The 12,776-nt window shown below is 51.2% G+C and overlaps 1 protein-coding gene across 6 annotated transcripts; it reads right to left on the bottom strand.

The window, feature by feature from the left end:
* Nucleotides 1–2,946: 2,946 nt before the first annotated feature.
* On the bottom strand, nucleotides 2,947–11,386 carry LOC308459812 (zinc finger protein 671-like). Of its 6 annotated transcripts, none has more exons than XM_080975524.1 (4): nucleotides 11,045–11,386; nucleotides 9,831–9,957; nucleotides 6,475–6,588; nucleotides 2,947–4,063 (listed from the first exon to the last, which is right to left on the bottom strand). In XM_080975524.1, the coding sequence occupies exons 1-4, from the start codon at nucleotides 11,369–11,371 to the stop codon at nucleotides 3,054–3,056; spliced, it is 1,578 nt and encodes a 525-aa protein (XP_080831650.1). In that variant the 5' UTR covers nucleotides 11,372–11,386; the 3' UTR covers nucleotides 2,947–3,053. The 6 variants fall into 6 exon arrangements, with proteins under 6 accessions (XP_080831650.1, XP_080831655.1, XP_080831653.1 ...); XM_080975529.1 differs by lacking the exon at nucleotides 11,045–11,386 and adding an exon at nucleotides 10,845–10,966; XM_080975527.1 differs by lacking the exon at nucleotides 11,045–11,386 and adding an exon at nucleotides 8,532–8,743 and having other exon boundaries at nucleotides 9,831–10,726.
* Nucleotides 11,387–12,776: the final 1,390 nt, after the last annotated feature.

Below are 12,776 nucleotides of genomic sequence, written 5' to 3'. Positions count from 1 at the left end.
GCTCCTTCCAAGGGGGCTGCTGCAGCCCCCGCCCCCGATTTCCTGGGTGGGGATGGGAGCCCCCCTCCCAAGCAACGCCGCCCTCCTGGCCCCCACCCGGACGGAGTGGGGGGCTCCCCATGGCGCAGAGGGGAGAGAGGATGGAGATGCACCTGATGGATGATCTCTGGGGGGCCGGGAGGGGCCCCTTTCCAGCCTCAGCCGCTTTTGGACAGAGGCGATTGGCCCCATTAAGTCCCTGCCCTGCTCAGCTGCCGGCCGGACTGCTGCCATGGGCTCTGCGTGGGGCTGCCCTGGAAACGGAAACTTCTCCTGGTCCAAAGTACAGATTATTCGGTGGGGTTGTTTCGGGGTCCTAATTCAAGGTGCTCAGATTACCCTTTGAAATAGCGAGTGGTTTACGCCCATATCCCTGAAAAGCACCTCCTTCCCTAGAGACTCCCTTGGGGGCTGAGGACCGCCACTTATGCACAAACATAACTCTGTAGCTGGATGATGATCATGGATCTTCCCCCCCCCCAAAAAAAAAAAAATTCAAAACCCCCAATACTCATAATGCCCATTACACAAAATCTATGGCGCAACCCCACTTTGGAATGACAGTTCTGTTCGCCTCACTCCCAAAGGGATACTGTAGAGTTGGAAAAGGTTTTGAAAAGGGCAATTGAAAACATCAGCAACTCCTTGCAGGGTGAAAGCCTTTTCAGTTTTCAGTTTTACGTTGCAGCAGAGAAGAAAAAAACACTGTGCGATCTACTCATATGAAAAGCGGTGCAAGGCCCAAATGTTCAGACCAGGCTCGTTTCAGCATTTGGGGAGGTCAGGCGACGATGCCGCCCTAAAGATTTAATCAATTTTCCTTGGGTTAGAAAGTATCTCAGAATGTTGGGGGGGGGGCTTTGAAAATAATAACAACAATAATCACTTCTTCAGACAGTAGCTGAGCTGCTCTCGGTAGCATTCTCTCCTGATTTGAGTCAGAACCCCCCCCCCCTGGGAATAGGGCTGAGCCGATTTCTCTCCTAACACCTGAAAAAGAATTTAGCTGCACGCGGTCCAGGTCTCAACTCCCTCCATCCAGTAAGATGGCCTCGCCTGTCTCTCTATTTTTATGGCACTGGGCCAGGGTAGGGGGGCAGGTTTTCCAACACACCTGGGTATTTGATGGGAGGGGCAGGGTCTGTTCCAGGCGTCGCCCTCCAAATGGGGCTGGACTACAACCCCGGACACGGCTGGTGCTGCCGGGACGGAAGTCCAAGAACAGGGTCTCCTCTCCACTGATCTCCTGGAAGAGCTGCAATTCTTTCGATAGCCCTCTTCAAATATCTGAAGGCATAGGAGCCAAGTCCTAGGGGCCAGCGTCCCTTCGGCCCCCCAATAAAATATTCAAGTTTGCACCCCCGCCTGAAGGGCTGTCGCCTGGAAGATGGAGCAAGCCTGCTTTCTGCCGCTCCAGAGAGCAGGACCCTTAACCAATGGATCAGCGGTTCTCCACCTGTGGGTCCCCAGTTGTTGGACTACAACTCCCGTCATCCCTAGCTAGCAAGGCCAGAGCTCAGGGATGGTGGGAGTTGTAGTCCAACAACATCTGGGGACCCACAGGTGGAGAACCGCTGGATTAAAATCACAAGAAAGGAGATTCAGACTAAACAGCAGGAAGATCTTTCTGCCGGTGGAACGGTCTCCCTATGAAAATGGCGGACTCTCCTCCACTGGAGCTTTTTAGACAGTGGTTGGATGGCCATCTGTCAGGGATGCTTTGCTTGAGAGTCCTGCATGACAGGGGTTGGACTAGATGACCCTGGGTGTCCCAACTCTTAAGTTTCTACAAAATTGGCCCAAGTCTTCCCTTTGGCACTTGGCTCCCGAGCGATCGCAAAATGCACGAGAAACAGTATGTATTTCCTGCAAAAACCTTTGTTTCCCAAGTTGGCTAAAGCTATCCAATATTAGAAGCGCTGGCAAAGGCAGCAGTGGGTTCTTTTATTACAGATTTCCTCTGTGATATCACACGTTTTCCCCAAAGGAGCAAAAAGGCACAGAGAGGCCCCTTGGAAGATGTGCAATAACCCTCCACAGCTGCCCAGAACACTCGCCTTGGAAGGATGACATTGCAATACACCTTGGGGTGCATAAAGAGGAAATGCGATCACCCCTGGAGGTGTTTGGTGGGCACAAGGCTCCCTGCATCTCTGGACCCCACCTTCCCCCCACCAGGCCCCACCCAGCCCCCCAAGGACCTCAGGTGAACATGCAAGGTGGTGTGATATTGTGCTCCAGAGTGTCGGCCTGGGACCTGGGAGAGAGCAGGGTTCAAATCCGGCCACTTGGCCATGGAGCTCCCTGGGCGTGACCTTGGCAGCCAGTCCCTGCCTTCTCTCATCCTGAGCCCCTTCACAGAGGAGAACCCTGAGCTTGGAACGAAGGCGGGAAGCCAAATGCCGCCACATCAGCAAAAATGTTGATTGCACAAAATTGGAAGGCTGGAGAAGTACCAGCTAAAGAACAACGGCAAGAGAAGTTGATGAACTGTGCAGAACTGGCAAAAATGACAGACAGATTAAGAGAAAGAGACGACAGTGAAAAAGAATGGGAACCATATTTGAAGGAACAAAGAAAGTCAATAGACTTGCTGGCAGGATCTAAATAAACATTTACATTATTAGTATTAGAAAATGTTTAGAAGATGGTGAAATATTATGGTGTATTTACTTCTATTTTTTGTTTTTAGGCTGGATGTTATGTTATTAATATTTTTTTCTCTTAGGAGACAGCAAAGTGGATGAAAAGAGAAACAAACCAGAAGCGGAGGTTGGGGGAAGCCCTGGAATGTTAAGAATTGGAGATGTATGTAATGAATGAAAAAGAAAAATGAATATTTTTTAATATTTTTTTTAAAGAAGAAGGTGGGAGGCAGAGACAACAAACACAACAAACCAGTCAAGGTGCGTTTTTGAAAAACAGATTTATGACAAGTCCGAGATAATGGAGAGAGAGAGAGAGAAGAGATTCCCCGAGTCTGGCTTGCTCCACCTACAGGCAGAACGGGGGCATTACGCCTCGCCCTCCTCCTTGACCCCGTCCTCCTCCGGCCGCCCGTTGTGGTGGCTCTGGTGCTGGAGGAGCTTCTCCCGCGAGCGGAAGCAGCCGCCGCACTGCTGGCAGGCGAAAGTCTTGCCCCGGAGGTGCATCTTGCTGTGAGCCACAAGGGCGACGTTGGTGGGGAAAGCGCGCCCGCACTCGGAGCAGGCGAAGGGCAGGTCCCCGGTGTGCAGGCGCTGGTGGGTCAGAAGGTTCCCGCGGCGGCTGAAGCTCTTCCCGCAGTCTGGGCAGCGGTGGCCCCCCTCCTGGGCGTGCGCCCGCTGGTGCAGCCGCAGGCCCTCCTTCCAGCTGAAGGTCTCCGGGCACAAGGCGCAGGCGAAGGGTCGGCGCTCCTCGTGGTGCGCTGCCAGGTGCTGCGCGAGCTCCGCCTCCCCGCCCACGGCCTCCCCGCACTCAGGGCAGTCACGGCCCGCCCTCCCAGCATGCTCCACCGCCTCGTGGGCCAGCAGGTGGGCCTTGCGCTGGAAGACCTCGCCACAAGTGCCGCAGGGGTAGAGTTCCTTGGCCGCATGGCTGGCCCGGTGGCGCAGGAGGTCCCCCTTGAGGCAGAAGCGGAGGCCGCAGGGGGCGCAGGCAAGCTGAGCCTTCGCCCGGTGCTTCTTGTGGGTCAGGAGGTTGAGGCGGTAGAGGAAGAGCTTCCCGCAGGAAGAGCAGGCGAAGGGACCCTTCTGCTCCTCGTGGGTGGCCTGGTGGTCCGCCAGGGAGCCCCCGTCCTCAAAGCTCCTCCCACAGTCGCCACAGATCAGCAGCTGGGGCTCCTGCAGCGCGCCCGTCTCCAGAGGCCCCTCTTGGGCGAGGCTCCGGATGTTCGTCAGCTCCACCTGGCACCACGTGGGACACAGCTCTTGGAGGGCAAGGAACTGGGGTCCCGAAAGGGACCAGGGAGGGGAGGCAGGCGGGTTCCAGTCCCCCCTCGGCTCCTCCTTCATCGCCAACTCCGGCCAGCTCATCCTCGACTCTCCTGCAGGAAGAAGGAGGAGAAGGTGCAAAACCCAAGTCTGGGAATGGAGTCGAATACATAAAACCTACATAAGGAGGACCTGCTAGATCAGGCCGCCACATACCCTCCAAGTGTCCTGGTTCTCCAGGAACAGTCCCAGAGTTGCAGAAGCTGTCCCAGATTCTGATTTGATCCTAGAATGTCCTGTTTTTCCTTTTTCCACCGCTCAAAAAGTGGTGTGTGTAGGTGCAAAAATAGAATTCTGTTTATACCAATAATAAAATCCCTGCACTGAATGAAGGGTGAAGTTGGCATAAGAAACCCTCCCTACAATTTTGAAGGAAAAGGTCACCAAACTACTTTAAATTCTTTCACTGCGTTGCTTCCACAGCCAGACATTTCTGAGGAAACGCAGGGAGTGTTTATTCCTTCGGAACTGCTCTGTTTACTCAGAAGTAATCCCACTGTTTTTAATGGAGCTGACTCCCAGGTAATGGGGTCAAGACTGGGCATCCTTACACTGCAATCCCATTGAGTTCAGTAAGATTTACTCTCTGGTATGTTCCTGAATATTCCCAGTGTTTCAATGATGATGATGATGATTTTCCTAACGGGCTTTTCTTTATTCCATTGATCTGTGGAAGGTGTTGTAAATGATCCCTTCCCTTGCACATGTTTTTTTTACAACACTCCTGCGAGGGAGGTGAGGTTGTCCTTGGTTCAAGGTGACCGATGCCTCTGAGTCAAGGAGGACGCCTGGGTGCGTCACCAGATCAAACGCAGGAGAAGGCTTCCTGCCGCAGAACGGAATGTCCCTATTTCCCTGGAGAAAGGTTGGAGGGTGGAACCTTGGCCCATCCAGCCCAGGACTCTGGCTGCTTTTCCAATGATTCATTGGAGGGTTTTAAAAGAGAGGTTGGTTGCCAAAATGAAGCAAAATGAGCACCTGCGTCAAGGGAAAGGGAGGCACCACGGAAAATTTCCCCTGCCAGATTTCTAACATCAATGGTCACAAATTGCTCAGTGGAGCGTTAGCGTTCTCACTTGAAGTCTATTAAAAATCCCAACAGAAGCAACTCTGCCACAGGGCAGGCCGGGTGCCTAGATCTCTACTAAGTATAGAAGCAGGTATGTGACCGAAGATTAGTTTTCGGGATCTGAGCAATTAGAAAAAGGAAGAGTTTTTTTTCCAAATACAAATATAAATAAAGCGGAATCAAGGGTCAGCAACCTTTTTCAGCCATGGGCCGGTCCACCGTCCCTCAGACCTTCTGGGGGGCCAGACTATATTTTGGGGAAAAAATAATGAAGGAATTCCTATGCACCACAGAGATGCATTTTAAATAAAAGCACACATTCTACTCATGTAAAAACACGATGATTCCCAGACCATCCACAGGCCAGATTGAGAAGGCGATTGGGCCACATCGGCCCTTGGGTCTTAGGTTGCTTACCCCTGGTGGAAGTATAGCAAAACAAACATTGTTTTTCATCCTATTGTAGGTTTTGTTTCATTTTGAAAAATACAGTTTTATTTTACAGTTTATTATCATTTGTAAGTTGAATGAGATCTGTATGGGGGCTCCCAGGTACGCAGCCTGGGGGTCATTTTGACTCACAGCTGTCCATGGAAGCGCAGGTCCATTCTGTGTCCAGGGCAGCTGTCTGCCAGCCTTATCTGGTACGCCGGCTGACACCCTTCCTGCCCGTGGACTGTCTCACCAGAGTGGTGCATGCTCTGGTTATCTCCCGCTTGAACTACTGCAATGTGCTCTATGTGGGGCTACCTTTGAAGGTGACCCAGAAACTGCAACTAATCCAGAATGCAGCAGCTAGACTGGTGACTGGGAGCGGCCACCAAGACCATATAACATCGGTCCTGAAAGACCTACATTGGCTCCCAGTACATTTCCAAGCATAATTCAAAGTGTTGGTGCTGACCTTGAAAGGCCTAAACAGCCTCGGTCCTGTATACCTGAAGGAGTGTCCCCATCCCCATCCTTCTGCCCAGACACTGAGCTCCAGCTCTGAGGAACTTCTGGTGGTTCCCTCCCTGTGAGAAGTGAGCTTACAGGGAACCAGTCAGGCCTTCTCTGTAGTGGCGTTCACCATGTGGAACGCCCTCGCATCAGATGTCAAGGAAATAAGCAACTATCTGACTTTTAGAAGATACTGAAGGCAGCCCTGTTTAGGGAAGTTTTTAATGTTTGATGTTTTATCGTGTTTTTAATATTTTGTTGGGAGTTGCCCAGAGTAGTGGGAGCAACCCAGTCAGATGGGTATAAATAAATTATTATTATTATGGCCTCTAAATTCTGAATCTGGCCCTCTTGGTTGGACATCTGTCTCAGGGATTCTTCAGCTGAGATTCCTTCTTTGCAGGTACCCCGGGGGTCCCTTCTAGCAGCACAATTCTAGGATTCTATACTCACCGGAACTGGCACCCCCCTGGGTGTCTCTGTCCCCTTGCCCAGGGCGACCCACAATGCCGGGCTCTTCCCCTCGCTCAATCCGGGACAGAAGCTCCGGTCTGGGAGGAACAGCTTCTGTGTGCAGACAGACAGCAAAGAAAGGTCAGCCTTTGGTAGCAGCAGGAGAATGGACAAAAGGAAACCCTGCCTTTTCTGGGGTGCAGGAGCTCCTGGCGTGGGCAGGCTTGGGTCTTTCAAATTCCAGGGCCACCCTGTACGAAGCCAGAATTCGGAGCCCCCTTCCTCTCGCCTTCCATTCTGCTGCACTCACTACATCATAGCTGTGATGCCCTGCAGTGCCCCAGGGAGACAGAACCAGTCGCTCTGCCCTCCGTTCGCCTCTGAGGCAGGGCAGGTTTTCCACCTTGAGTGCGTGCACTTCAAGGCAGCCTTTGTCAGCCTGGTGCTGTCCAGGCACTGTGGACTACACCTCCCAGTAGCCACCGCCAGGAAGACCTGAGCAGAAGAGTCCTCCTTGGGATTGGCAGTGGAATTCTCTCCTGCGCACTTTCCCTGCACAGACAGTATCCAGGAAACTGCACCTGTGCACACTCCGGTTTCTCCTTAAATATAGTCATACCTTGGATCCCGAACACCTTACAACTCGAACGTTTTGGCTCCCAAACGCCGCAAACCCAGAAGTGAGTGTTCTGGTTTGCGAAGGCTCTTTGGAACCCAAACATCCGACGCAGCTTCCAATTGGAGCTTCCTGCAGCCAATCGGAAGCTGCACCTTGGTTTCTGAATGTTTTCGGAATTTGAACGAACTACCGGAACAGATTCCGTCCGACTTCTGAGGTACCACTTTACATCTGTTTTGAACATCAGGCCCCAAAACCTCTTGCGGGAATCTCAGCTCCAATAGCTATAAGGCCGTTGACTTATCTCACTCTTTTCAGATGTCATTTCCTTCAACGCCCAGCTCCTCCGGAGTAAGCCACTGCTCTTCCCATTTTGCAGATGGGCAAGTGAGGATGAGGGGTTTGCACTTTGCCCAGTAAGGGACTTCCTCCCATGTTCCTTGTTCATAAGGCAGCCAGTGTGGAGCAGTGGGTAGAGCGTCGGACTGGGGCCCTGGAGACAGAGACCAGGGTTCAAATCTCCACTCAGCCATGAAACTCAATGGGTGTGACCTTGGGCCAGTTACTCCCTCTCAACCTCACATTGGAGCACATTTATACAAAATATAGCAAGGTTAAAAATAAATATATATCTACTTGGATAATATCTATATATTAGATTAAACTCTATGGAATTGTAACTGTGAATCTTATAGTGATGTAGTATGCCTGTCTCCTTTTTATGTTCTCGTGTTTATTTTTATTCTGTGTTGTTTAAGCGTTAAAAATAACAATAAAATGTATGTAATTAGCAAAAAAAAAAAAAAAAGAGTATGGCCCCTTTGTTTTTGTTTTTTTAAAAAACGTACAGCACCTGGAGCTCCTTGACGAAAAAGTTGGGGTACAAATGCAACAGCTAGAAAGAAACAGATTTGTCACGCTGGTAATAGGCAGAGGTCACAAATCACCCCGACCAGGGAAATATTCAAAAAGAGGAGAGGCCCCAACTGGGATGCAGTAAATTGCAAAATCCATGACTGCTGCTTTTTAAACACACATCTCCACATTTCCATCCCTGGGAAAAGGGGCGGAGTCTCCCTTGCCAGAGGCTTTCGAGCAAAGCTTCCATTGTCTCTTCTCAGGCAGGCCTCAGCAGTGGGTCTTACGCATCAATGGGTCTGGCCTTGATGACGTTTGAGGTACCTCCATTACTCTGAGCATTAACATTTTCCATGTCTGCATTCATATCCCATGGTCCACACCCCCCACACCCCCACAGTTAGTCCCTGGGCTAAGAGGCTGCGTCTGGCTCCAGCACCACCCAGGGAGAGCTTCGTGGCCCGGTGGGGATTCGAATTCGGGTCCTCGTCCGAGACTCTAAGCACTGCTCCAGCCTGGCTTCCTAGAGCGCCTGCGATGGGGCAGTTTTATAAATTTAGGTAAATAAATACAGTTGTACCTTGGATCCCGAACGCCTTGCAACTCGAACGTTTTGGCTCCTGAACATCACAAACCCAGAAGTGAGTGTTCAGGTTTGCGAAGGCTCTTTGGAACCCGAACATCCGACGCAGCTTCCTCCTGCAGCCAATCGGAAGCGGCGCTTTGGTTTCCAAACATTTTGGAAGTCAAACAGACTTCTGGAACGGATTCCGTTCGGTTTCCAAGGTACGACTGTATGGGGAAAGCAAAATGTCACTTAGAGAAGGATCAGAAATAATTTCCTCGAAGCGTGAATTTGTTTTACGCTCGATGTTTTAATGGGTTGTAAAACCGCTTTGAGGTTGTTTTTCTTTCAAATATAAAGCGGTATAAAAATTAAATGAATAAATAATAATAATAATAATAATAATAGATTTCTCCAAATCTCTTTTCTGATGAGAGCAGCTTTTGCATCTCATCTGGAAACCAAGGACCCAGAGTCTGGAGGAAGAATGGGGAGGCACACAATGCCAGATGCTGGAAGTCCAGTGTGAGGTTTCCACAGTCTGTGTTGATTTGGGGAGCCTGGTCATCAGCTGGTGTTGGTCCACTGTGCTTCATTAAGTCCAGGGCAACACAGCCGTCTACTGGGAGATTTTGGAGCACTTCATGCTTCCTTCCACAGATGAGCTTTATGGGGATGCTGACTTCATTTTCCAGCAGGACTTTGGCACCTGCCCACACTGCCAAAAGTACCAAAACCTGGTTCAATGCCCATGGGATTACTGTGCTTGATTGGCCAGCAAACTCGCATGACCTGAACCCCATATGGGGCACTGCCAAGAGAAAGATGAGAGACATGAGACCGAGCAATGCAGAAGAGCTGAAGGCTGCTATTGAAGCATCCTGGTCTTCCATAACACCTCCGCAGTGCCACAGGCTGATAGCATCCATGCCACACTGCATTGAGGCAGTAATTGATGCAAAAGAGGCCCAAACCAAGTACTGAGTACATATGCATGCTTCTGCTTCCCAGAGGTCCAATATTGCTCTATTTGCAATCCTTGTTTTGCTGATTTCATTTAATATTCTAATTTTCTGAGATTGTTAATTTGGGGTTTTCATCAGCTGTACGCCATAATCATCACAACTGTAACAAATAAAGGCTTGACATATCTCACTTTGCATGTCATGAGTCTATCTCATATATTAGTTTCACCTTTTAAGTTGAATTACGGAAATAAATGAACTTCTCCATGATATCCTAATTTTCCGAGTTTCACCTGTTTCTAAGGCTGGCCGTGGGGCCCTGAAGATGCTTTGCCCCCAAGATGCTCACCCAGTGAAGCCACCAGCTCAAAGTTGCGCTGCATGACATCATAGTAGAGGTCCCTCTGCCAGTCCGTCAGCAGGGGCCACTCCTCTGGGGAGAAATAGACGGCCACGTCCTCAAAGGTCACTGGAAGCTGAGAGAGAGAAAGAAAAGGGGGACCTGACTCCTTAGAGAAATCTCTTTCCATCGCGTGACACGAGGGGGGTTCACGGACCCCCTGGAACACACAGGGCCAGGAGCTGTGGAACCTCTTGGCACAACCCCTGTAGATCAAGGAACTGTACAGTTGGAAGGGACCCTGAGGGTCATCCAGACCAACCCGCTGCAAGGCAGGAACCTCAACAAGCATGCAGGGATGGCCACCCAACCTCTGCTTAAAAGCCCCCAAGGAATGGGAGTCCACCACCTCCAAGGGAGCCCCTTCTGGTCTGGCCTTCAAAAGGTTTAGTCAGAATCTCCTCCCTTGCAACTGGATTCTGGACCCTGCCTTGTTTTCAGGGCAGGGCTTCGGCCCCAGAGCAAGGGAAGCAACAGTTAACAAGAGGGGCCAAAGATAAACGAAATGGTCTCCTGAGCATGGGCAGAGCAGCTTTCCCCATAGATTAGGAGCCCAGAGCTCAGACAGGCCTCAGTCTCAGTAACTCTCTTGGCTAGAGAAATCCATCTGTCCTGGAGTGGGGCTTACCTGGTCACCCCCCAATATTTTAATCCATTTGGCATCCCTGCTGCCCCCCAACAGAAGGTCGCCCGCTCTCCACCGGAGGAGACGCTGGAGCGCCACGGCCCATCTGGATCAAGGCCCTCGGGCCCCGCTGCAGAGGAGGGGGTCCCCCTTCCCTTCCCCCCGCGGGCGCCCCCTCGGCTCCCGCATCCCCGAGGGCGCCTGGACGCCGCCGCGGCGCGCAGCCTCCCGGGGCTCGGAGGTTCTCCAGCCGCGGCACGAGCTGGCGCTGCAACGCCTCCCGGGCCGGGCGCGGTCCCTGGACGCCGCCTGCGCCTCCCCTCGAGGGCTGCCGGTACCTGGCGCCCCGCCGGCGCCGCCATCCCCGGCCAGGCTGGGCGGCCGCAGCCGCGTAGCCTCCGCTTCCGCCGGCCGGAGTGCAAAGGGCGCTCGGGGAGGCGCTGCGAGCCGGCGCCGCCTTTTTATCCCGCCCCGTCGAGCCGGGGCCTGGCGGAGACGCCGAGCTCCGCGCCGGGCGCCCCTCCGCGCCCTCCCCTACCTGCCGGGCGGCTGGGAGAGGCGGCGGCGGGACGGCGCCCCGCGCCCCCGAAAGCGCCTGCCTTCCCGTCCCCGCCGTCCAGGCTCCCGGGGCGCACGGCGGGCCGGAATGCCGCCTCCCTCTCCGCGGAGCTGCGCGCAGCCTCGCCGCCTCTCCAAATCGAGAACAAAGCCCGGGGGACAGGAGAGAGGGGGCGCGGGACCCCCGACAGAACAATGGGGGGCCGGGGAGGGGAGGGGGCTTCCAAAGGATTAGGCAAATCCGGGGAGAGGGCTCCCCGCGGGGACCAGAGGCCGTGATGCCTCTCTGCACAGCTACGTTTTTCATTTAAAAACAAACACTTTTCAGGTTGATACATTTCCTTAATTTTACAGTCATTGTAACATTTCAAAACTTGACTTCCCCCTTTCTGCGGTTCCTTAAAGTTATTATATATAATATAACTAAGGAACCGCAGAAATAAGGGGAAGTTCTGAAATGTTAGGAAAATTAAGGAAACGCTTATATATAATAACTTTAAGGAACCGCAGAAATGTTATTAAAATTAAGGAAATGTATAAATTAAGGAAAAAAATAGTAAAATTAAGGAAATGTATCTCTCTCTACTGCATATCCAAATTCATTTAATTTGCGCACTTGTTTATCTACTTTAAATATAACTGCAGGTTAATACAATAATCCTGCTAATGTTTTTATCTGTTTGCAATTTATCTGTAAATATTGATTAAACCATTTCCATTCCTTTATAAAAAGTTTATCTCTATTTTTTCTTCTTAAAGTAAGTTTCGCCATTTCTGAATATTCCTTAAGTTTTTGGTATCCATTCTTCCTTTGCTGGGACTTCTGCTTCTTTCCATTTTGGGGCGAGCAACATTCTTGCTTCTGTAGTAGCAGACATAAATAAATTTCTATACGATTTAGGTAGCTCTGACCCCATAATTCCCAAAAGAATACAGCTCCATTAGTCCGAAATTTCGGATTCCCCCAACCTGATGCCAAAGTTTAGTGGCCTGTGATTCAAATTCCATGTTTCCTGCTGTCCCCTAAACTGAGCAGATGATACAGGTAAATGCCAAAATAATCCACTGATTGACTCCAAACTGATGCCAGTCTTGTGCTGTGAACCCATTTTGTGCCAAACTGAGTAATCCACACTCAAACCAGGGTGACAAAGTAATAATAATAATAATAGTAATTTTATTTATACCCCGCCCTCCCTGGGCTCAGGGCGGCTAACACCAATAAAATCACAAGTAAAAACATAATAGGGGAAAAAGAAAGGGGGGAAACCAATTTAAAATACAGGTTAAAATGCAATTTAAAATGCAGCCTCATTTTAAAATAGCTGATAGATCAAGACCATAAGGGGAGGGAAACATAAGGATCAGACTGAGTCCAAACCAAAGGCCAGGCGGAACAGCTCTGTCTTGCAGGCTCTGCGGAAAGATGTCAAGTCCCGCAAGGCCCTGGTCTCTTGTGGCAGAGCCTTCCACCAGATTGGGGCCAGTGCTGAAAAGGCCCTGGCCCTAGCTGAGACCAATCCAACCACCTTGCGACTTGGGACCTCCAAAGTGTTGTCATTTGTGGACCTTAAGGTCCTCCATGGGGCATACCAGGAGAGGCGGTCCCGTAGGTACGTGGGTCCTAGGCTGCATAGGGCTTTAAAGGTCAAAACCAGCACCTTGAACCTGATCCTGTACTCCACCAGGAGCCAGTGCAGCTGGTATAGTAC

The sequence above is a fragment of the Podarcis pityusensis genome (genome assembly GCF_964106645.2).
Source record: "Podarcis pityusensis genome assembly, chromosome: 12".
NCBI lineage: Eukaryota > Metazoa > Chordata > Lepidosauria > Squamata > Lacertidae > Podarcis > Podarcis pityusensis.
Note: the sequence above shows the minus strand (reverse complement) of the source record. Positions and strands in the feature narration are given on the sequence as shown.

What these genes read in the sequence shown, in the direction of transcription:
- LOC308459812 (XM_080975524.1), bottom strand. Translation starts at nt 11,371, where the DNA reads ATGAAAAACGTAGCTGTGCAGAGAGGCATCACGGCCTCTGGTCCCCGC. An exon ending in CTCTCCCAGCCGCCCGGCAG is followed by an intron (nt 9,958 to 11,044) that starts GTAGGGGAGGGC and finishes TCTCTCTCTCAG; the next exon opens with CTTCCAGTGACCTTTGAGGA. An exon ending in TGAGCTGGTGGCTTCACTGG is followed by an intron (nt 6,589 to 9,830) that starts GTGAGCATCTTG and finishes GTCTGCACACAG; the next exon opens with AAGCTGTTCCTCCCAGACCG.